General features: G+C 37.8%; 1 protein-coding gene across 4 annotated transcripts in view; it reads right to left on the minus strand.

Annotated features, from left to right (window-relative positions):
* The window catches only part of LOC126095206 (teneurin-m), a 72,262-nt gene extending 49,250 nt beyond the window's left edge, over positions 1-23,012 (minus strand). For 2 of the 4 annotated variants that reach the window (XM_049909941.1, XM_049909939.1), the window contains exons 1-6: positions 22,841-23,012; positions 19,624-19,711; positions 17,402-17,598; positions 11,148-13,232; positions 8,354-8,631; positions 2,372-2,588 (exon numbers count right to left, since the gene is read on the minus strand). In XM_049909941.1, coding sequence (XP_049765898.1) covers positions 2,372-2,588; positions 8,354-8,631; positions 11,148-13,232; positions 17,402-17,598; positions 19,624-19,711; positions 22,841-22,967 — 2,992 coding nt within the window. In that variant the 5' untranslated portion in view covers positions 22,968-23,012. The remainder of the gene's footprint in view (positions 1-2,371; positions 2,589-8,353; positions 8,632-11,147; positions 13,233-17,401; positions 17,599-19,623; positions 19,712-22,840) is intronic. The other 2 variants (XM_049909942.1, XM_049909940.1) reach the window with 2 other exon arrangements.
* Between the last annotated feature and the right edge of the window lie 286 nt (positions 23,013-23,298).

Here is a 23,298-nt window from a genome sequence, read left to right on the forward strand (position 1 = left end):
AAAAAAAGTTTCTCCTTGTGCACGTCACAATCATATACCTGCAGTAGTATATGAAAGTGTCCAAGTGGACAAGAAAAAAAATCCTGCCTTTTCCAATTAGAAATACATATTTTCTTGCATGAAAATACACTATACCGCAGGCAAAAGTACATTTTTTTCCATGTTCAGTGACAATATACTTCCCACCAGAGCTGTTAAATTTATCAATCATTTGTATGGTAAAGATTATACACACTAGCACAGAATTTTCTGACATTTTACAAAACAAGCCCAGCAACAACAATGGATTTGGTAAGATCTTTGATGTGTGGCAACATGTATACTACGTACTTTCACAATATGAAAGCATAAATATGAATTCCATCAAACGCAGTATGGTAGATCCAAAAGCACTGAAATCGAGATTGCATTGCACGATGCGCTTTTGTCAGCCAAATCATGGCTCATGTCACATGATCTCGCATTCCAGTGACAGCAGATATTCAGAGCATAGCACATGTGATGTAGTCAGCCAATAGCAATATCATTGTTAAGTAGTGCAAACACATAAATGCAAAACATTAATGGTTTAAATTAACATACATACAGTACAGTTGCAAGAAAAGCTAAGCTTTTACATATATTACTGGTTATCAAAAAATTTTGCTGTTTTTTCCAAGGGGTTGATTAGGCAGGATCCTAAGGGCACAGCATAAATCGCAGCAGGTAAATATTTCTGACAAGACAATTATAAATTTCACTGTTGTGCACCGAACAGTTTGTGGGTTACTTGGCTGAATACATGTTCTGCTGTGGTGCGGTCTACCACACAGCATGAGTGACCGAATGTCTGCTGCCCACAACATTCAAATGAGTGCAGCTCCACTCATATTGCACAGATCAGCACTATGTCCTGCTTCAACGGGACTGCTCTGCAGTCAGCGAAAACGAAATAATCCTCTGTGAAGTGAGTATTTAAGCTCTCGCTGAAGCAGCAGAAAGAGTGACATTGCTTGCCTGGAACTGATGATCATCACCAGAGCTGCCGCTACTGGAGCTATCATCATCCAGTCCACCATTCACCACTGCTATTCTGACCAAGACATCGTGCTACAAGGGACCAGACACTACCAGCTACGTGGGTCTGGACTAGGACATCATTTCGTGGATTGTACTGAGGAAATTTAACTCGACATCACTCATACTCATAAAAGAATGTTGCATTCAATACGAATGGACCAGTAGTGTTTCAGAATTAGTTGTTTCAACTATATAATCTAGCAAGTCACTTCATTCTTGACAATAGCAAGAATAGCCTTTACTGCCACCTAAAAATTACAGAAGAAGTGTACGTTTATTTGGTGTTTACTCTGGAAGAATCTCCAAGCACATGTTAAGTTGTTTGTTCCAATAATCAGAATTGTGTGAACAAACAACCAGTCAAGTCAGTCAAGCATGTGTTTTGTGTTGGGCATAAAAAGATTCCATCATACACTTCAACTTTTCCATAGAAAAGCCAGTTACATGGGAAATTGCTCAAGAACTCAGCAAATACTTTTTTTTAAAAGAATATGTATGCTTTATGTCATCATTATTGTACAATTTGTAATCTGTGAAAGAACTAAAATGGCTTGTCTTCCGGGCCCAAAATTTTTCTAAGTGGCTGCCCTCAAAGTGTTATGTTTTGATTAGAGTCACACACTACACAATTTATGAAATTCATCACACATTCTTACACTTAACACAATTCATATAATTCATCTTGCATAAAAGGAAATTTACTTTTAAAGTAACACTTCTCAAACCACTATTCGCAAGACCTGTTAAAGATGTGAACAGTTGTGACATCACGCTCATTGAAAGTAGTTAGTTGTTTTGAAGTGTTGGACAGTCTTCGTCCTAAAGCCTTTTAACACATTTTGCTATCAGTAGACACTTGTGTGTACACTGTGTTTCATTGTTAAAAATGACACAATTTTTCTCATTTATGTTTTATTGCTGGACTGTTATTCTGCCGTAGCAGGCTAAAATAAAATTCTTCATTAGAGCATCAGTTTCTTGTCAATCAAAATTTAAAAAATTTTAACTGAAAATTAAAACAGTGAAAAGTTCCTGGAATTCTAAAAAATCTCAGGTTTTTCTCAGATGAAAAAATTTCTTGGTTTTTCGTGGATTTCCCAGTTGTCCTGGGGTGTATACATCCTGTATAACAATCTGAGATGTAAACAAAACAAATAAGATGAACAAATCCTAATGTAGCAAACTCTTGAATCACTGTTGAATTACATGTGAAATTAGTATGGATTTGCCATAATTACTTTTATTATAGACTTAACACTAATAAAACAATGGAAAATCAAGGATGGATTAACACTAAAAAGTATAAACTCACTTTCACTGCAGTCATCTCCACCAAATCCAGGATTGCATTGGCAATGTCCTAACAGACACTCTCCTTTGCCACTACAGCCACTGGGGCAATTCTGTGTCATTTCTTCTGCAATAACTGCAATGAATGACACTTCACGTGCATCTCCATCGTCATTGTAAAGTGACAAAAACCAGTGTCCTTGTTCCATGTAATGTGTTACATCCTTTTTCACTGCCATCTAAGCAACAAGGAACAAATTATTTGTTATTAGAATTAAAATATTTAGATGACAATAAAATCATCAGATCCTCCATAGACAAAGAAGAATAATGATTAGAATACTATAGAATTTTCTGTGCAAAATAAAACATGACAATAAATCAAGTTTTCCCTGCTTTTTAAGAACCTCCTTCAACAGTGCCGTTTGCTGTACAGATATGACATTTGTGCTCTAAATAACCATAATTTTCAGTTATTTAAACAAATAGTAAATGAATTTGAACAATATAAAATGACAAGGAGACAGTATGGCCAGCCATAACTTTCCTTCAGGAAGCAAAATTCCAAGTACTGCTGATAGATTCATATCAACACAGAAAACACTTCCTAGTTTTCAGTACTGTTAGTTCTGTCATTAGGAAGGAAAGAGCAGTTGGTTGGGAAATGTTAGAAGGGAGGGGAAGGTCATTCAGACCTCAGGATGACAGGAGAATGTGTGCTGTGAGGACAGGCATCTGAGGCAACAGTGTCTGCTCCAACACTGTATGCCTCAATGCTTATGCCAACAACTCCCAAGACTTCCTCTCCCTGTTGATACTCAAAGCTCTTGTCCACAAACAAACCTCCCAGGCAATCTCATCCTCTCACCATCTGACAAACACAGCTCCTACTTCCAGAAAACTCAGAAGCACCACACCAGCATACAGTACTACCCAGTCTTTAAATGCTTTAGTACTTTACTTTGCCACAACTGTGATTTTCTCAATTGTAGTCATGAAATGAAATTGTCTCTACTGATGCCCTTTCCAGACCACCCACCAACATCTTCCCTCACCCTCCTAATCTATATAGGTCTTTGCTTATCCTCAGAACAGGTGTGTCCCTCCCAACCTGGTGTCTAAGTAACCTAACTCTCCTTTCCAAGCATCCCCAACCTATCCCTCTTTCCTCTTTGAGGAAGAAACTAGCAGATCTGAAAGCTACAATATCTTTTCTACCTTTATATATCTCTGTTTCCCACTATTTACAATTTTGTGTTTTGAAAATAAGTAGTTGCTAACCATTCTGTCTCCTTGTAATTTTCAAAACTGAATTTTTCTTTTGACACAATTATCCCAGAATAAGATAGCTAGTCTCAATTTTTATTTCAACCATGTCTTTCCAAATACCGTGCCATTTTTAAGTCCACAAATAAGATTCTACAAAATTTAAATGGTAAAATTTGCTAAGTGGTATTTTCTGTGATATGTCAAAAGTATCTGGTTGTGCAGTTCCAAGAGAAACTCAAATACTTTGGGTGCAGACATCTTGCTTGTAACTGGTTTTCTAACTGAAATAATGCAGTGTTACATTAAAGTACCAACAGAGTCTAAACAATTTAACTGCACTGTCAGACTGAGGAATAATCAATGCAGATTTACTACAGGGATTGAGATTGGAACCAGTGTTGTTTTTGAATGTGCCATCATAATCCAACTACTTGTAATAGTTTGCTGATGGTACAAGCATTATAATCAAGCCTAATGGCAGAAATTCAAAACATTTTAAAAGATAAATAAAATTTACTTAGATCTTATTAAGTTGTTCTGTGCAAACACACTGTCATCAAAATTTGATAAGACACAATATATCCAATTCTGTACTGCACAAATCCTGGCTACATATTTAAAAACAATGAGTAAGGGGGAGTCAAATAATTGAAACAGAATATTCTACATATTTAGAGTTTATATTACCAAAAATATGAACGGAAGTCACACATTACCAGTCTTCTTAAATGTCTAAATTCTACAACTTTTCTGTTATGGGTAATAGCAGATTTTGAAGATAAAATTGTCAATAAGTGGACTTACTTTTCTTGTTTTCATTCATAATGCCTTATCATATTATTCTGGAGCAACACTTCATCGAGGAAGAAACTGTTTGCTGTACAGAAGCATGTAATGAAGATAACATGCGTTGTCCACAATAGATTGTCTTGGAGACAGCCCTTTAATAGTTGGGCATACTGACAACTGCCTCACAGTATATTTATTCGCATAGTAAGTTTGTTGACAACAATCAATCACCTTTAGAAATGTAATACTAGAGGGGGGAATGACATACACCATCCATCACTCGAAACACACTATGGGATGTAAATGAGGGAGGATGATCACTGGATATGAAAAATCCAATAAATGTTAAAATTAACTTCTAACACAAACTAAAATCGTGTCTGATTGGCAACTTATTCAGAAAATGCATTATATTTGTAAACTAAATGATTTGTTGGACCACTCAATAGTAAGAGATAGCACCAATGCTTCACGTAACACGCAGATAACTAAATCCACTTCATGTGGACATCTGCAACATTTCCCATGCCAAACACTTCTTGTAGAACAGTCTCTTCAACACAGAGTCCATTTCAGATGCAGAATGACTAATTACACCACTTTTCTACTTTTATTAAGGCAGATGACTCAGTTGTTCCTTTGAGAAAGTCACTACTGATTTCCTTCCCCATATTTACACAATCAGAGCTTTTGCTCAGCTTTAATGACCTCATCATCAATAAGACATAAGATCCAAAGCTTCTTTCCTTTTTTTCTTCTGAATGTATTCTCTTCTAGTAGTTAGTGTGGTAAACTCGGTTCATCATAGGCTGAGTCATCTGAATGGAGACTTGCCTAAATGCTAGTAGACTAGTTTTGTTCTTTTTATTCACTAATAGCTGACAAAACCAGCACTGCACAGGTATTCAGTTTGCCAATTTTCTATCAGAAACGAAAACAAAAATGAACTTTGTTTGAATGTATCATAAGTAACCATAGACTGTAGTAGTTTCCTAACAGTCATGATTACCTTTATGTTAAGTGTGTTGCATACCTATTGGACAGTAACACATTTCAATTGCTTTGTTTGCACATGTAATCAGTATCTTACTAGATTCCCCCAGAAGTGGTGAACCATCCAGAAACTGTGTAAAGATATACATAGGGCCGCATAACCTACAGAACACTTTTATTCTCCATAGTTATCCTCCTGTCTGTTACTCACAAATGAACAGTACCGTATTTATAGCAAAACTGAAACTGCCACATTTAATTCAAGTTTTATTCAAAAATTGTTGATATGTAACATGAGACTTGAGGCTGTTGTAGCAGAAATAAAAAATGGTATACATTTACTATATAGTACTGGGAAACACAGTTTCCTAAAAAAAGTAAAATTCAGAAAAAAACCCAAAACAAAAACGTATCAAATATCACTTCTTTATTTGGTTGAGCTTCTAAGAAACATGCTTCTGTTATTTATGAACAGTGTTCACACTTATCAATAATAACAGGAGACTCTTGCCTTTGATCATGATAAAGAACATTCATTGATGCAGACTTTACTTGTGTCAAAAGTATTTGCTTGATTACATGAAAGTGCAGAAGTTAAGCAATCAGTTAATTTTTACCACTTATAAAATGCAATTTATATTTTATAAGGATATAAAATACACAATGGGCTAACACTGAACAATGTGCAGTTCTAAGCATGTGCAAAACAAAAAACAAACAGAAGACATCTGCTCAGAGTTTCTCTCTCACAAATTTATTGTTTTTTCCCTATCAATGCTACCAATACATACTACATCATTTATGCACTGTATCAAACCTACTAAACTGTAGCTTTGGTAGAGCGCAACTCTAGCAATTTCTCTCCACAGCTCAGTACACAGCTATTGTTTTCATCTACAGCCGTTTGTGCTTTGCAGTTGAAAGCTGTCAAAAGTGCTGCCAGATGTCAGGGATTTCCTTAAGATTACTTGACTGTAGTTGTATCTTAGTAGTAAAGAATAAAGGTATTCAAACTTCATGCACAATGTGGCTTTTTTCACACATTTCAGTGTTTATGGCTACATATTTCTTGAATTACGTGCCGTACAGTTATATATTTGTGTAGGTACATTCAGTGGCATATGTGGATACTGTCTATGAAATATGTTGTGAATACAGATAGTAGGAAACAATTAATAAATTTAAATGTCATGCACAATGTGGCAGATTTTCACGCGTTCCAAGTATTTATCAGGTCATATCTTCTGAACTGTGATAGGTAAGTGATTTACACGCAGGCTGATTGTTGCCTGACAGTAAAGGGTATGTATATCAAGTTTGGTTGAAATTGGTCCATTTGTTTAGGAGGAGATGTGGAACATACGCACACACACAACATACTTCCATTTTTTATAATATGTATTGATACTGACTGTATTTTAAGCAGTTTTCTTCACAGAGAAACAACTTTTCAGCTTTTAAGTAATCCCTTTAACATGTTTGCCAAGTACTATAAATGTCCAAATTACATGTCTTGTTTGTGCTTGTATGACTGCTTGTATTACCATCACCACTGCAAAGTCTGTTCCTTGTAACCATTTGCCACCTCCTGCTTCAGGCAGTAGGTACTCGTATTATCTGCCAGCACAAAACAGAGGACTGGCATAGTTACTAAAGCACTTTTTATATGATCTAATAGCCAAATAAATGTTCTATTATCAAGAATACATATTCTGGGTGTAGCAGATTGTATTACCAAATGAATCACTCATTGTGCATCCCATTATACACTGTTAGTTGAAGATAATCTGTTCTTGTTTCTTTCTTGTTTCACTGTTACTGCTAGTATGGAACTATTATTTCTACTCCACCTTAGCATGTTTTCTCCTTGGTCTGTTTGCTGATGCACTTGTTTATTCATTTTTTTCCATCAATTCTCTGATGATCTTGTCATCCACTACAGGATATTAAAATTTTTAACCCCCTTTCACATTCAAACTGATCCCCTACCCATTCTCTTTTCTAAATTATATGTTGATAATTATCTTTTCTTATATTACTGCCTACACTCCAGCTATGATTTTTCCATCATTGTATTTTCTGCTTATCATTGTCAGTATCCAGTGATCAGCATTAGGTATGGGATATATGTAAACAGCAATGTTTAAGACTAATCAGATACAGCAATGCAAGATGGACACACACACACACAGGACTTCCAAAATAATGAATGCAAACCACTAAAAGGAAAATGATTTATTTTATAAGTGTTAGAAGCAAGGATAATACTGGTATATTTTTACAACATATAGGAAATATTACTGAATTTATGTCTGTAGCAGTTGGAGATTGTATCTAACATTATAGGGTGATTATATTTTGTCATACACAAGCATGGGCATCTGAACACGATTCATTGATATGAATGCAGAATGGCTTCATTGGAAAACATTAAAGCCTTCATTTTCAGTGTGAAGTCACTGTGCAAATGCTCATCAGGTATTATACTAAAAAAATAAAATATTTATCATTTATGCAGAGGGAAAAAGAGAAGTGTAATCTTTAAAAAATAGAACAGTAATGTGTCAAAATGTAAAGAGGGAAATATGGGTCTAAAGCATCCATATCCGTGGATTCTGAACTCAGAAATCACAAAGAAAATGAAGAAAAAAAGTGAAGCATGAGTCCTTTCTAACTCTGATGGCAGTGTGTTTGTGTTTCTGTTGGTAAACTATTGTGTTTCTCAGCACTTATTGCACTCCTTTGATTTGTTAATTTCACATTTTGTATTTTAAATCAAAAAAAGACTCACAGTCTGTGGTTCAGCATTGCTACCAATGAAGTCACTTTCTTCTCACAATTCAGTACATTCATCAACTTATGACTGCGTTTGCATTTCACTTTTATTTGCAATAATTTGTATACAACCGAAATCCAAAACTATATGTTACTAAATTCTAAATTCAATACTTACATGTGCTCCTCTTGTCGTCCTTGCTTTGAATCCACTAAGAACCTCCAGAATGTCATACTGAGTATGAGTTGGAAGGGCATTCCTACGGGCATACACTCCTATACTTGCACCCCTTGGGATGCTGTAATCAAACTTGACATACGCGGCTTCAGACTGGTAAAACTGCATGTTCCAGTAACTGTATGGAGGTATATCCTTAGATAGTTTTTGGCCAAGAGAGATTTGAGAAAAAGTTGTCCCATCAGGTGGAAAAGTGATCCCCGGAAAAGTTCTAGCACCTGAAATATTCCATGAGATATAAATGTACCACCACATTTACACATTAATCTCAAGAGCTCCAGATTGCAACACACCAAGAGACCGTTATGTCAGTTAGCAGATATGAAACCACTGGATTAATCTATTGCAGTGAACAGAAATAATTTTAGTTTAATATCTAAATGGCTTGAAATATTTTTCATGGAGTTAACTCTAATTTCAACTCACTGTTGAATTGCTGCTCTTGCATGCATAGTATTGAATATAAGTAAATTTGTAGCAACTGTTACAGAATTGAAAATATAATACGAGTTGCTGTAGCGTTATCCTTATGTTAAACATCACTGATGCCCAGAAATTTAAAATAGAAGCCTACAAACCACATAAAAATTTATATGTGCAGAAACAAACTACAAAGCAAGTGAGATAAAACTACAGAAATTACTGAATATTATAATTTTTTTAAAAGTAGTAACATAATAACTTACAACTATCTACTAAAAAGTTTTACTTATTCAACCATAACCAAAAAATTGCTTCTTATGCGGCATGCAGTTTCTTACAGTGTAGGAAAATAAGTATTTGTAAAGAGAAACGCCATCATATAAATTTGATTCCGTAGTATAAACGATGGCTTTTCTCTTTGTTTCTGTTTCAGTGCAGCACCAAAGCAATGCCCATTCCCGATAAGTGAAAGTTAATTTACTCACATTTTGCATGCAACATAGAGAAGTCATCACTGAGAGGTTTCAGAAATAACATTGAGCAATTTCTCAAATCACTGGCATCAACCAATATAAATTTCTAATTAAATACTGTTCACAAAAACTACATACACCAAAGTAAGGGAACTGTTTTTGTATGTGTTGATTTCTTTCTCCTTTTTTCCTTTCTTTTTAGCACATTTGAGGATTAGTATTTTCAAAATATTAACAGTGAAGAATAATGACTTTTCCTACAATTCAGATTTCAAATTAGTGGTGACTTTTCTTTAATATATTTTGTTATATTGTCCTTTCCTTTCTTAAGGGTAAGGAAAGATCCCTCTTGTAGTTTAGTACTGAGAAATATTGAGTTATTGCTTGCTCTTGCATGACAGCCGAGGAAGTTCTTCCTTGAAAGCTGCCCAATTAACATGTTAGTTAGTTCTGATTTGCGAATTATCATGTCAAATCTGAGCAGTTATGTGTTCCTACCATATACACAGAAGTGAGGCCCATTGATCACTAGGACTGAAACCATGATCAATCTCAAATCTTCACATCATACTGCCCTTGTGAACAGAAAAACAGTAATTACCAGTAGCTTAAATTCACCTTTTTAATGTGTTTTGTTTAGTTTTTTTTTAGCTAGTGGCTAAGAATACAAGCACGTCTTATGGAATGTAAAGTGATATGGATTAATAATGAGTAGGAATACTGCTAGTACCTATCATTTTGGTGAAAAAGGTGCAATATCTGTTTGATAGGGAAAAAAAAGGAAAGAAGTTTAGGATGTAATGTCTTGTCAATGACAAAGATTGAGTACAAGCGAGAATAGAAATAAATAGTGGGTTTCAAAGGGACCATTTCAGCAGTCCCTTAAAGTTTAGAGAAGACACAGAAAACTTTGATAAGTATGACTAGATTGCGATTGAGACTAGGCTGCTCCTGATTGAGAGTCTGGTCCTTTAACAATTGTGCCACTTGCTTGGGATTTGATAGGAAAGAAGGTGATAATCAACAGTGAGCACTTTGCACCATGAACTATGCTGCACGCTGTCACTTGAGTCAGACAAAGAAATGTTTCATATGAAAGAGACATGTACATGTATACTTATACTCTGCAAGTCACTGTGAAGTGCATGGTAGAGGGAGTGACCCATTGTACCAGTGGCAACAAATGATTCTGCGGGATAAAGCAGCAAGAAACAAAGGTTTAAATGCATGATGAATGACTTGCTTTTTCCTGTGTAATTGTTGGTATAAGGAGAACAGCAAATTCATTAGCTTTGAAACTTTAATAAAATAGATAACCATGTCACTGCTCTTAATAGCAGCACTAAAACCTCTATTTTGACTGGAAATGTAGTGTGGTGATAAGAAGGGAATAGAAAAACAGCAGGAGTAACAACAACAAATCTGAGGTGCAATAATATAAAAATGAGGAACAAGAGATGAAGAATGAAAAGATCAAATATGAAAGATGTCTTTTTGAACAGAAATAAATGGGTGATCTGAAAGCAAAATAATGCAAGTAATAAGAGAATGTGAAGGATATGAAATGTTAGCCTATACCTGTCAGTTAAGCTACAATTATTTTCCATTTATGTGGATATTGGCTACCATAATTACTTCCTTCTCACTTCCAATTCTTATAAGCTTTCTATGATATTCTTCATCCAGGATCCCTTGCCAAGCTTAATGGAATAGTTATTCATGGTTATTATCAATGTAAAAATACCAAATTTTGTTTCTGAGCACAAAGCAGTTTAGTTTTATTACATGCTTATCAGTATGGTGTTAGGAACTGACTGTTTATAGAAATATAGCCTCACCTTCAAGAATTAAGATGGGTGGAGTAGGAGGCGTAGTGTTCACCAGCAATGATCCACAGTCCCGACTCGTAGAACTCGCTAAGCTGCTTGTCTCAGTAGATGACCAAGTTGGTGCGCTATTTGCCTGTGTTGTTACTGTGGTGACAGTAACAGTCTCTGTCTCTGTTCTCTCTCTGGATGGAAGAGGGTCTTCAGTATTTGTTGAATACATTGTAGAAACAGTACCCTCATTACCCTCATATGAAGTACTCGTTGGGAGATCTGAAGTATACTGTCCTTTCTCATCACTTTCAGTGCTTTGAGTTATGGCTGGAGTTGAAAAGAACTGATGATATTCAGAACTCTCTTTGAGCGTAGTATGTTCTTCAACTGATGGTTCAGTCCCATTACTGATTTCTCTTCCTGCAATTATTGAAGTGTCAGTGTTGATAGAGGTGGGTGTATTTATTTCTGTGTCATCATAATCAACTTCCTGATCCAAGCATGGGCAAGAGCACTCACACACGGCTCCATTCAGATGAGGTGGTGCAGTTGTGGTGGTTGTAGTGGAGCTAGTAGTGATGAATGGGGTCGTGTGAGAGTGCTCCTGATGTGCTAACAGCATTTGGGTGTCATCTGAAGTGTTCAAGCTGAGAAGCACATTTGCCACCTTTTGAGCAGGATGAACAACATTTACTTTTGTTGCATCACTAGTGGCATTGCCTGCAGCAGATACAGACATGGAGAATACATATACTGACTGATGTGAACCAAAAGTTTCATCCTGCATAGCTACTGTTACGTTAACAAGCACTCGTTTTGGTGGTTTAGGTAAAACACTGTCAACAACAGGCATAGTCACAAGGCGCACATCTGATGAGCTGTTTGCAGGATAGTTATGCGATGTATTTGGAGAAACTGTAGTAAGAATTTCTATACTATAGTTGTTAGGATCACTCATTTTTATGGGATGCAGTGTTAATAAAGAACCATGCTTCAGGGATGCACTTACTTCTTCATGCTCTGTCAAATTCTCTGAGAAATTTTCATCAAGGCCAGTGAAATAGGTGCTACTTTCTGTCACATTTTCTTCTGCTGGGTCACTGCCATTGAAATTAGAAAAAAATGAATTTTCCATACGATGTTCATGACTAGCATTTTCATTTTGAAGTGCCAGAATATCTGAATGGTGTTCGTGAGTTGATGTTGTAGTAAGGTTAGTTGTGCTGGCATTAACTTTCACAGCTACTGAAGGCTGTTTCTCATTTTCCATGTTCTTATCCCACAAAACACCAGGTAACACATTTTCACTTTTATTTTTAAGTTTTGGTGCTTTCTCAGTGTTATTGTTTTCATCAGTTTCGTCTTTGTCCTCATCTTTGTCTTCCTCTGTGAATTTACCTATAATGTCTTTACTATTAAAATCTCTTGGGTGTTGTAGAAGAGGTATGTTACCGCGAATTTCATTATTCAGTTTGTTGGCATCAGGACTGGTATGAGGAGGAAGCTCATTACCACCTGGTTTCAGAGTTACAGAATCATGCGTTAATCTAACAATCTTCACTTCATCTTGCCCATATGCAAAAACACCATAGTCATTTTGGACAGCACTTGGGACAGCAGTATCCATAGATGCTGCATCACTGCCACTTTTATTCTCAAACACCTGTTCACTGGATGGGGAGTTAGTGTTGACTTGTTTCAAAGACAGTGGAACAGACACATCAGCATGCTCATTTGTGCCAGTTTGGGCTGTCAATTTTTCAACATGCACAGAACCCGGAAGAGCAGTTATATTGTCATCATGCACAACATCAAGGTCTAGAGCTACTTCACCACTTTGTGCTATAACATGAGGATCAACAAGAGAAATGGCAGGGTGTGGTGCATGCTGGGTGACAGTTCTACGCCAACGCTTCCGTGCTGGCTCTACTGGACTGGCGTCATTGGCAGTGGAGAGAACTTTACCTCCTCCTGGAGAGGGCCGAGGACGAGAGGATGAGCGGTTAACCTCAGCAGAGGCTTTAGGATATACCTCAGTGTTCTCCCCAACAAGGACCTTGCAGGTTTTGGCACTCTGATATGACCAGTTTAGTAAGTTAACAACTGAAAATAAAAGCAAAAGAAATTAGTCACTCTTTTACTCTATAAAATATTATTACTCTATCACAACAGAATACTACAGCACTTTTGCTGCACTTTATTTCTAACTGCTAATTAGTCTTGTATGTGTTATATATGAATTATAAGACTCAGACAGTAAGCTAAATATGCAAGTGAAATACAAAAAAATTTTCCATCACATGAATACTGGAATGCAACTACGGAAGTTGGAGAATTATTATAGATTGATCTATTCACTAGTTCATGAATAAAGTTCAAATATAGCAACAAGATAAACAGTGCAATAGTTACAAATTATGATTTAATAAAGTAATTATACACTCACTGTGGTTTTGTTACAAATACTACACATGCTCGATATACCCATTTTTTATGATACAGCACATATTATGTCATAACGTATTTCACTCAGTGTAGTTCTTCATCAGTTCATAGGCAACAAAGCTACAGCAATCCTGACACATTTTGAAGACATACTAAATTAAAAAATGAATGGAAATCAACAAACAGTAGATTGTATAAAAATAAAACAAAAAAGAAAAGAACGAAATAAAACAAGAGAGTTAGCTACATTTGTATCTGTTTATTGTGTGGAGCCAGATAGTTGTCTTGTAGGAAAATTAAAAATTTATGCCCTTCAATAACTGCAACACCATCCCGGCTACCATCTACATCTTCAGCTACATCTATACTCTGCAAATGACCGTGAAGAGCATAGTAGAGGGTACGTCCCATTGTACCAGTTATTAGAGTTTCTTCCCTTTCCATTCAAATATGAAGCATGGGAAGAATGATTGTTTGAATGTCTCAATGTGTGCAGTAATTACTCTAATCTTATCCTCACGATCCCTATGTGAGCAATAAGTAAGGGGTTGTAGTATATTCCTAGATCATCATTTTAAGCTGGTTCTTGAAACTTTGTTAACAGACTTTCTTTGGATAGTTTACATCCACCTTCAAAAAGCCTTGCAACTCGGTTCCTTCAGCACCTCTGTGACACTCTCCCATGGATCATAAGAAACTGTGACCATTTGTACTGCCCTTCTCTGTAGACATTCAATATCTCCTGCTAGTCGTATTTGGCATGCTTGAGCAATATTGTAGAACTGGTTGCACGAGTAATTTGTGAGCAATTTCCTTTGTAGACTGATTGCACTTCTCCAATATGCTAGCAGTAAACTGAAGTCTACCACTGCCTTACCCACAGCTGAGCTTACGTTATCAATCTATTTCATATCCCTACAAAATGTTCCACACCGGTATTTGTATGTGTTCGGTGATTTTAACAGTGACTCGTTGATATTACAGTCATAGGGTACCACATTTTTTTTCATTTTGGGAAATGCAATGTTTCACATTTCTGAACATTTAAAGCAAGTTGCCAATCTTTGCACCACTTTGAAACCTTGTCAAGGTCTGACAGAATATTTATCCAGTTTCTTTCAGACAGTACTTCATTACAGATAACTGTATCATCTGCAAAAAGTCTGAGGTTACTAAAAAATGTGGTCTGCAAGGTCATTAATATACAACATGAACAGCAAGGGCCCCAACACACTTCCCTGGGGCACACCTGAATATTCTTCTACATCTGATGATGATTCTCCGTCCAAGAGAACATGCTGTATCCTCCCTACCAAAAAGTTCTCAATCCAGTCGTGAATTTCACTTGATATCCCATATGATTGTACTTTTGACAATATGTGTAGGTGTGGTGCTGAGTCTAAAGTAATGCTTTTCGGAAATAAATACTGCATCTACCAGACTGCCTTGATCCAAAGCTTTCAGTGTGTCACGTGAGGAAAGTGGAAGTTGGGTTTCACATGATTGATGCTTTTGGAATCCACACTGGTTGGCATTGAGGAGATCATTCCGTTCAAGATACCTCATTATGTTTGAGTTCAGAATATGGTCTAAGATTTTACGACAAACTGATGTTGAGGACACTGGACGATAGTTTTGTGGGTCACTTCTACTACCTTTCTTGCAGACAGGTGTGACCTCTGTTTTTTTCCAAGAATGGGCACAGTTTTTTGTTTGAGGGATCTATGACAGATTATAGTTAGAAGAAACGCAGCTGCAAATTCAGTATGGGTCCTGGAGCTTTGTTCAATTTTAACTATTTCAGCTGTTCCTCAACACCACTGACACATACTTATTTCATTCATCTTTTCAGTGGTTTGAGGATTAAACTGGGGCAATTCTCCTGGATTTTCCTTTTTAAATGATCAGTTGAAAACTGAGTTAACCATCACTAATACCAGTTTCGATGTGGACATCCTCAAAGATGTTTGTTGCCATTGGATCTAATATATTTTCATCAAAAAGGCATTTACTAATCTTATCCCACCAACCACTAACAAACTATAATTTTCCCCACTCATTGTGTGACAACTAAAGTCTCCACTGATGATTACAGAGTGACTGGAGAACTTATTGCACGAGTGAACTGTGGGTCTCTCTAAAGTTTTCAGTTACATCACAAAATGAGACCGATGGGTGTTAGAAGGATCCAATTACCAACCCCTGATACTGAGTCTTGCCCAAAAAATCTCACATGCAGCTTCAAGTTCCATCTTGATGGATTTGAGTTGCATTCTTTCAATATACTCTTGAATTTTCCACGAAAATCTCACTGCTGTCAATTTCAGGTTTCAACCAGCTGTAGTACCTAGTATTTTGTGGGCCTCACCATTTTTCTGGAGCACTTCAAATTCTGTCTCTGTGTTGTGAATGCTTCACCAGTAAGCGATAAAGATTTTAATACTCTCACCAGTGGAATGCATTTCTTTTGATTTTACACTGATACTTCTGGATTTCCTACAGCTATCATTATCAGGACTGAGGGAGAGTCACCTAATCCAAAAAACCATTGAGTAACTGATCCTTATGATGTTTGGTTTCCCTAAACAAAATGTCATGAACATTTCCCCTTTCAAAAATTGCAGAAGTATATTTCTAGATGAGTTTCACAAGTCCTGTACAACTTACGACACATTTGCAGTTGCCAACATACACACAAGGAGTCCTAGTTCATGTGAAATGATTGCTCACATTTACCTACTGCATACCTATAATTACACAATGGAGCTTTTCGTTGTAGACATGAAAAAGAATGTGCCTCAGTTGTATTTTATTTTTACTGCTGTTGTAAAGCGACATTTAAGAGCCTTTAAATAAGATACACTACCAGTACATTTACTGTATTCTGTAGACACTGTGAAGGCGAATCTTCAGGAATGTGAAATGAGTCGAGATATAAGCTGAACAAGTGAAACAGCTGTTAGAAACAGCATTAATAATTTACTATTATTAAATATATCTAAAAACAAAGATGATGTGACTTACCAAACGAAAGCGCTGGCAAGTTGATAGACACACAAACAAACACAAACATACACACAAAATTCAAGCTTTCGCAACCAACGGTTGCTTCATCAGGAAAGAGGGAAGGAGAGGGAAAGACGCAAGGATGTGGGTTTTAAGGGAGAGGGTAAGGAGTCATTCCAATCCCAGGAGCGGAAAGACTTACCTTAGGGGGAAAAAAGGACAGGTATACACTCGCGCACACACACACACACATATCCATCCGCACATACACAGACACAAGCAGACATTTTATTATTTTATTATTAAAATGTTATATACTATTAGTTCTTGCTTCAGTCAGGTTGAACAAATAAAATTAACAGGAAAGCTAGTAAAAAGACTCTTAAAAAGGAAAAGAAGTTACTGTATCCTATTATTGACAAAAAGAAGTTACTCTGATTATACTGTGGAATATTCGTAACAGGAGAAGTTACAGAGAAATTTCATCAATGTGTTCAAAATTCTAGTGAGAAGAGTAGTGATTGTCGGACAAATAATCATGAAATTTGATGAGAAAAGTTGCAAATGTGGTGAAAGGGGAAAAACAGAAGAATAAGGAGTCACCCCAGATTCCAAATGACAGAAAGGAGGCTCTCAGCTAACAGAAGCATTCAGTCTTCAGTAAATAACTGAATAAGTAAATGAAAGCTACACTGTTGACCAAATGGCATTAATTACTTAATGATATGACTATATTATGCAAGTATCAACAACACATACACTGCAGCACTTCATAATCAAAACAGGTTACCAGTTCGTATTTCATTCAAGAAATTAATTACCTGACATGTAAGTCAGTGCAGTAGTTAATACAACTGACAAAATGATGAAGACAATTGCTGTGCACTTCCATGTACATTTCGATGTGATGCCTTTCCTAAACTGAAATCGTGACGGTGGGAAATGACTGGAGTTTGGGCGGCGCAGGTTATTCCGGACGGGCAGAACAGGAACAGGAGTCCCAAATGGCAATGAACACCTGCAATAATTATGATATTGTTTCAGTTACTGTATTTTCTGTTTAGCTCTGTTTTAACACAACTAGAATATCTACATTACAATTTAAATTTACATGAAAATTAAAATTAAAATATTCACAAAGTATAATAGTCTTATGACTCTGAAATTCATGCAGCTTCTTAAGCATGACTGAGTATGAATTTTTTAAACTTTAATGTTGCAAAATATATATACCATGAATATGTTAAAATATATCTTTTTATTCACTCAAAATAACATTGTCTGGACAGTGACAGAAGTATCCTACACATGCTAAGGTAATTATATTATATAACTGAAAGTAAATAAACTATACAGAGAGAACATAATGAGACTTCACAGTGTTTGTAAATACAATAATTATGAAACAGTGCAAGGTACTGGAACTTAATACCATTTTTACAGAACAACATAGTCTACTTAAGCATAAAATAGTACTCAGCTTCTTTATTTATTTATTTTTTTTAATAGTGGTTAACACTGATCATTTGAGGACTGTGGAACTCTTACATTTTACATAGTGTCTTCAGTATTGCAGCAGAATATGTACTATGCACAGCAGAAGTCTAGGTGTCAGTAACCTTGAATATACTGACAGGGTACATATTGTGGAATGGATGCGATGTGACAGTGATTTCAAATAAATAATCCATTCAATGGATTGGGCAAGCACTAACATTGGTAAGTTTCTTCTGTTCAGTGAAAAGAGACTAAACCGTTATAGCACAACTTTATATAAGTGTGAAGAGGGTACAAGCCAACACATCCATATATTGGGAAATTGTATCTTTGATGAGTGCAGACAAACATAAGCAATTATTAGGAAATGGTATCTTTGTTGGGTGCAGACAAATTGTGTCATACATATAGCAGGTAAACTGTGCTAAAAATATTATACTGAATGAGAATAGTAAACCATGAGTAGAATGAGATTTTTCACTCTGCAGCGGAGTGTGCGCTGATATGAAACTTCCTGGCAGATTAAAACTGTGTGCCGGACGGAGACTCGAACTCGGGACCTTTGCCTTTCGCGGGCAAGTGCTCTACCAGCTGAGCTACCCAAGCACCACTCACGCCCCATCCTCACAGCTTTACTTCCGCCAGTACCTTGTTTCCTACCTTCCAAACTTTACAGAAGCTCTGCTGCGAACCAAGGTGAGCTTCTGTAAAGTTCGGAAGGTAGGAGGCGAGGTACTGGCGGAAGTAAACCTGTGAGGATGGGGCGTGAGTCGTGCTTGGGTAGCTCAGTTGGTAGAGCACTTGCCCGCGAAAGGCAAAGGTCCCGAGTTCGAGTCTCAGTCTGGCACACAGTTTTAATCTGCCAGGAAGTTTCAAACCATGACTAGTTTATTCATGATCAGCTAATACAGACAAAAGTAAAGTAGCTGGGGTGTGATATGGGACCCCACCCCATCACCCTTCATTTCCTGAAATCTTGGTTGTTGTCATAGACTTATTAATAGCATAACCCATTGTCTAGATTAGCCTGAAAGGTAATAATTTGGTTTTGGGTTGCCAAAGCCGAATGTGAATGCCAAATAAAGGTTGTTGATCTATAGCACCATATTTATGTGCACACTGCCATATTTAATGCACTTTTCATCATGAAAACTAATACTGCAAGATAAATTTAGAAAACATACTGGTATTTATTTAATGGAGAAGTCTAACAAGTATTTTGATGCACATTATGTACATATATCCTACAAAGAATGCAAGCAAGGTTCAACATGTAAATTTACAAAAAAAAAAAACAATAATCGTATTTGGTATTTTTAACAATATGAAAGAACTACATTACTGTTTGTTGAATAATACTGAACTGGATAATGTATAAATGCCATTTGCTTTCCTTTGACTGATTGCAATTCATTTCATGAGGATCCGAACTTAGGCAGATCCACGTAACGAGTAAATAATATCAGTAAAACACTGGGAGAGCACGAATCAAGGTTGCTCGTGAGAAAAATATTACGGACTGTTTAGTAAATCTTATGTTACATACCTTTCTGAGTTCTTTTGTATGTCTCCTTTCGATGGGCTGCTACAGGAGGAGTTGGATTTGTAGTCCAGGGCAGAGTTCTTTGGTATATCTGAAATGTTTTACAGAAATAAGTTCACTAATACTATTAAACAAATGAAAAATAGTTTGCATTAGAATTTTGAGTTGATTTATAGTACTTCAACAGCATAAATGGCCAACTTAACTGTAATCAAGAAACATAATGAAACGAATGAGGCACAGAATTTTAAAACAGTTCGATATTATCTCACATTGAGCACACCTTACACATGAGGGATCCTCGGTAATGTGCGCAGTATTCTTCAGTGTTTATTAAAGTTTTTTCCTACTCCTACAACTCACTCAACTGTGGGATTAACTGATCTGCAACCGCTGTTTTTTTCTAATATTTTTCCGTTGCATGCGATTTTCAATGGTTTCATTTCAGTCTGTTTCAAGCCCACAAATTTTATTTACTCTTGGAAGAAAGTCACAGCTAAATACCCTCGCCCATCAGTTTCAATAGGTCTTTTATCTTCCTTATTAGAACTGTGTGAAACACGACATGAAAATCCAGGAAGTTTTATCTACCTCAATTGTTTCTCCAGGCCATCATTTCTCAATAATGTCTGTTTTTGCACCCTGAAACTCACATTTCAGTCCTCCACAACTAACAGATTTTTAAATAATTGTACTAATTGGTCGACTTCCTCGTATAGTTTATCTGCTCTGTCAGTAAGTTGATAATCTCGGCGTTGAGTGCCCGTAAGCTACACACACAAACACAAGCGCGCGCGTGCGCGAATGACCACCGTTACACAATAGTTCATTCAACAGAGCAAACGTATCTTCCTTCCTGCTGCTGGGTCATTTTACTTTCTCGTTCAAGTCTTTCATTCTACTGCTGTGCGCAACTAGTTTGGTCATGTGGAATACCGGTACATTGTTTTCGATAAACAGGTCCGTAGTACAGCACTTTGAAGTAAATGTCACGGCACTTGTTTATACGCTTTGTTTTGCTTACAAAACGTGTACGAATCATATTAGATTTCTACACACAGTACAACAACGCATCTGTACACTTTTCTGGGGGAGGCAGAGTCGATTGAAGTCGGATGACTTCGGGTCGGTACGAATTGTTTCCGTTGCCAACATTAGGAAATAATACAGCGCGCCGAATCAATATGGATTGCAGTAGACATCGAGAATGCAATCACGATTCCAGTGTTTTGTGTACTGGAATAGAATTGTCTTCACTGATGATTCCCGCTTCGAATTGAGCCCCGATGACCAGCGAAGACGTAACTGGAGAAGGCCTTGACAGAGGTGGGGTACCAACCTGTCACCCACCATACGGCTCAACAACCAAGAGTGGTCTGGGGTGCCATTGGTTTGTCATTCGTGGCACCGTTACAGCGGAACGGTATGTCGACGATATTCTACGAGGGCAGTTCAATAAGTAATGCAACACATTTTTTTCTCGGCCAATTTTGGTTGAAAAAACCGGAAATTTCTTGTGGAATATTTTCAGACATTCCCGCTTCGTCTCGTATAGTTTCATTGACTTCCGACAGGTGGCAGCGCTGTACGGAGCTGTTAAAATAGCGTCTGTAACGGATGTGCGTTGCAAACAACGGGCAGTGATCGAGTTTCTTTTGGCGGAAAACCAGGGCATCTCAGATACTCACAGGCGCTTGCAGAATGTCTACGGTGATCTGGCAGTGGACAAAAGCACGGTGAGTCGTTGGGCAAAGCGTGTGTCATCATCGCCGCAAGGTCAAGCAAGACTGTCTGATCTCCCGCGTGCGGGCCGGCCGTGCACAGCTGTGACTCCTGCAATGGCGGAGCGCGCGAACACACTCGTTCGAGATGATCGACGGATCACCATCAAACAACTCAGTGCTCAACTTGACATCTCTGTTGGTAGTGCTGTCACAATTGTTCACCAGTTGGGATATTCAAAGGTTTGTTCCCGCTGGGTCCATCGTTGTCTAACCGAACACCATTAAGAGCAAAGGAGAACCATCTGTGCGGAATTGCTTGCTCGTCATGTGGCTGAGGGTGACAATTTCTTGTCAAAGATTGTTACAGGTGATGAAACATGGGTTCATCACTTCGAACCTGAAACAAAACGGCAATCAATGGAGTGGCGCCACACCCACTCCCTTACCAAGAAAAAGTTTAAAGCCATACCCTCAGCTGGTAAAGTCATGGTTACAGTCTTCTAGGACGCTGAAGGGGTTATTCTGTTCGATGTCCTTCCCCATGGTCAAACGATCAACTCTGAAGTGTATTGTGCTACTCTTCAGAAATTGAAGAAACGACTTCAACGTGTTCGTAGGCACAAAAATCTGAACGAACTTCTCCTTCTTCATGACAACGCAAGACCTCACAAAAGTCTTCGCACCCGAGAGGAGCTCACAAAACTTCAGTGGACTGTTCTTCCTCATGCACCCTACAGTCCCGATCTCGCACCGTCGGATTTCCATATGTTTGGCCCAATGAAGGACGCAATCTGTGGGAGGCACTACGTGGATGATGAAGAAGTTATTGATGCAGTACGACGTTGGCTCCGACATCGACCAGTGGAATGGTACCGTGCAGGCATACAGGCCCTCATTTCAAGGTGGCGTAAGGCCGTAGCATTGAATGGAGATTACGTTGAAAAATAGTGTTGTGTAGCTAAAAGATTGGGGAATAACCTGGTGTATTTCAATGCTGAATAAAACAACCCCTGTTTCAGAAAAAAAATGTGTTGCATTACTTATTGAACTGCCCTCGTACATACTGTTTTGTTGCCCTTCGTGGTAAACCATACTGGGTTTACATTTCAGTAAGGTTCTTCAGCACACAGCAAGTGTTTCTACTGCTTGTCTTCGTGTTTGCCAAACCCTACCGTGGCCAGCAAGCTCGCCAGGTCTCTCATCAACCGAGAACGTTTGGAGCAATATGGGCAGGGCCGTCCAACCAAGTCGGGATTTACCACTACCTGCCAGTAGTATGTAGACATCGAGCCAAAAGGGGAAACGTGTTCAAGTGGGTACCACTACCTGTTAGTGTGTAGGCGTTAAGCCACAGGGAGAAGAGGGCTGGGGTGGCTACCGCTGCCTGTCGGAATGTAGACGTCAAGTCAGAGGGAGAAACGTGCTAGAAAGGGTACCACTACCTGTTGGTATGTAGACGTTAAGCCAAGGGAGAAGCGTGCTGGAGTGGGTACCACTACCTGTCGGTATGTAGACGTTCCCGGAGGGCGTGCGGACGAGGCAGGACGGCTCGAAGTCGCCGTCCCTGTCGGCGGGGTTGCCGGCCGCCACTCCGCTCGCGATGCGCCCGTTGAGCCGGTTCATTGACGGGTTCCTCGGGGGCACATCAGGGGGAGCGCTGTCCAGCAGGCAACCTGTAGGCAACAACGTAACCAACCCACACATAAGCTAGAGCACCAGCAGTTTACGGGGTCAGTATTAAGTGGGAGATGAAAGAAATAATAATAATAATAATAAAATCATAACAATATATGTACGGAAACGGACGGCGAGTCACTGATGAAGCAGTTAGAATTGGATAGTGACAATCCAGATTACATGGCATTAAGGTCTTCCACATCATACAATTTATTAAAAGAGGTCGCTGTGGGATGCAATGCAAGTGTCACCCATCGCGTTTTGGATTGCCTCACAC

The sequence above is a fragment of the Schistocerca cancellata genome, chromosome 8 (genome assembly GCF_023864275.1).
Source record: "Schistocerca cancellata isolate TAMUIC-IGC-003103 chromosome 8, iqSchCanc2.1, whole genome shotgun sequence".
In the NCBI taxonomy this organism is placed as follows: Eukaryota; Metazoa; Arthropoda; class Insecta; order Orthoptera; family Acrididae; genus Schistocerca; species Schistocerca cancellata.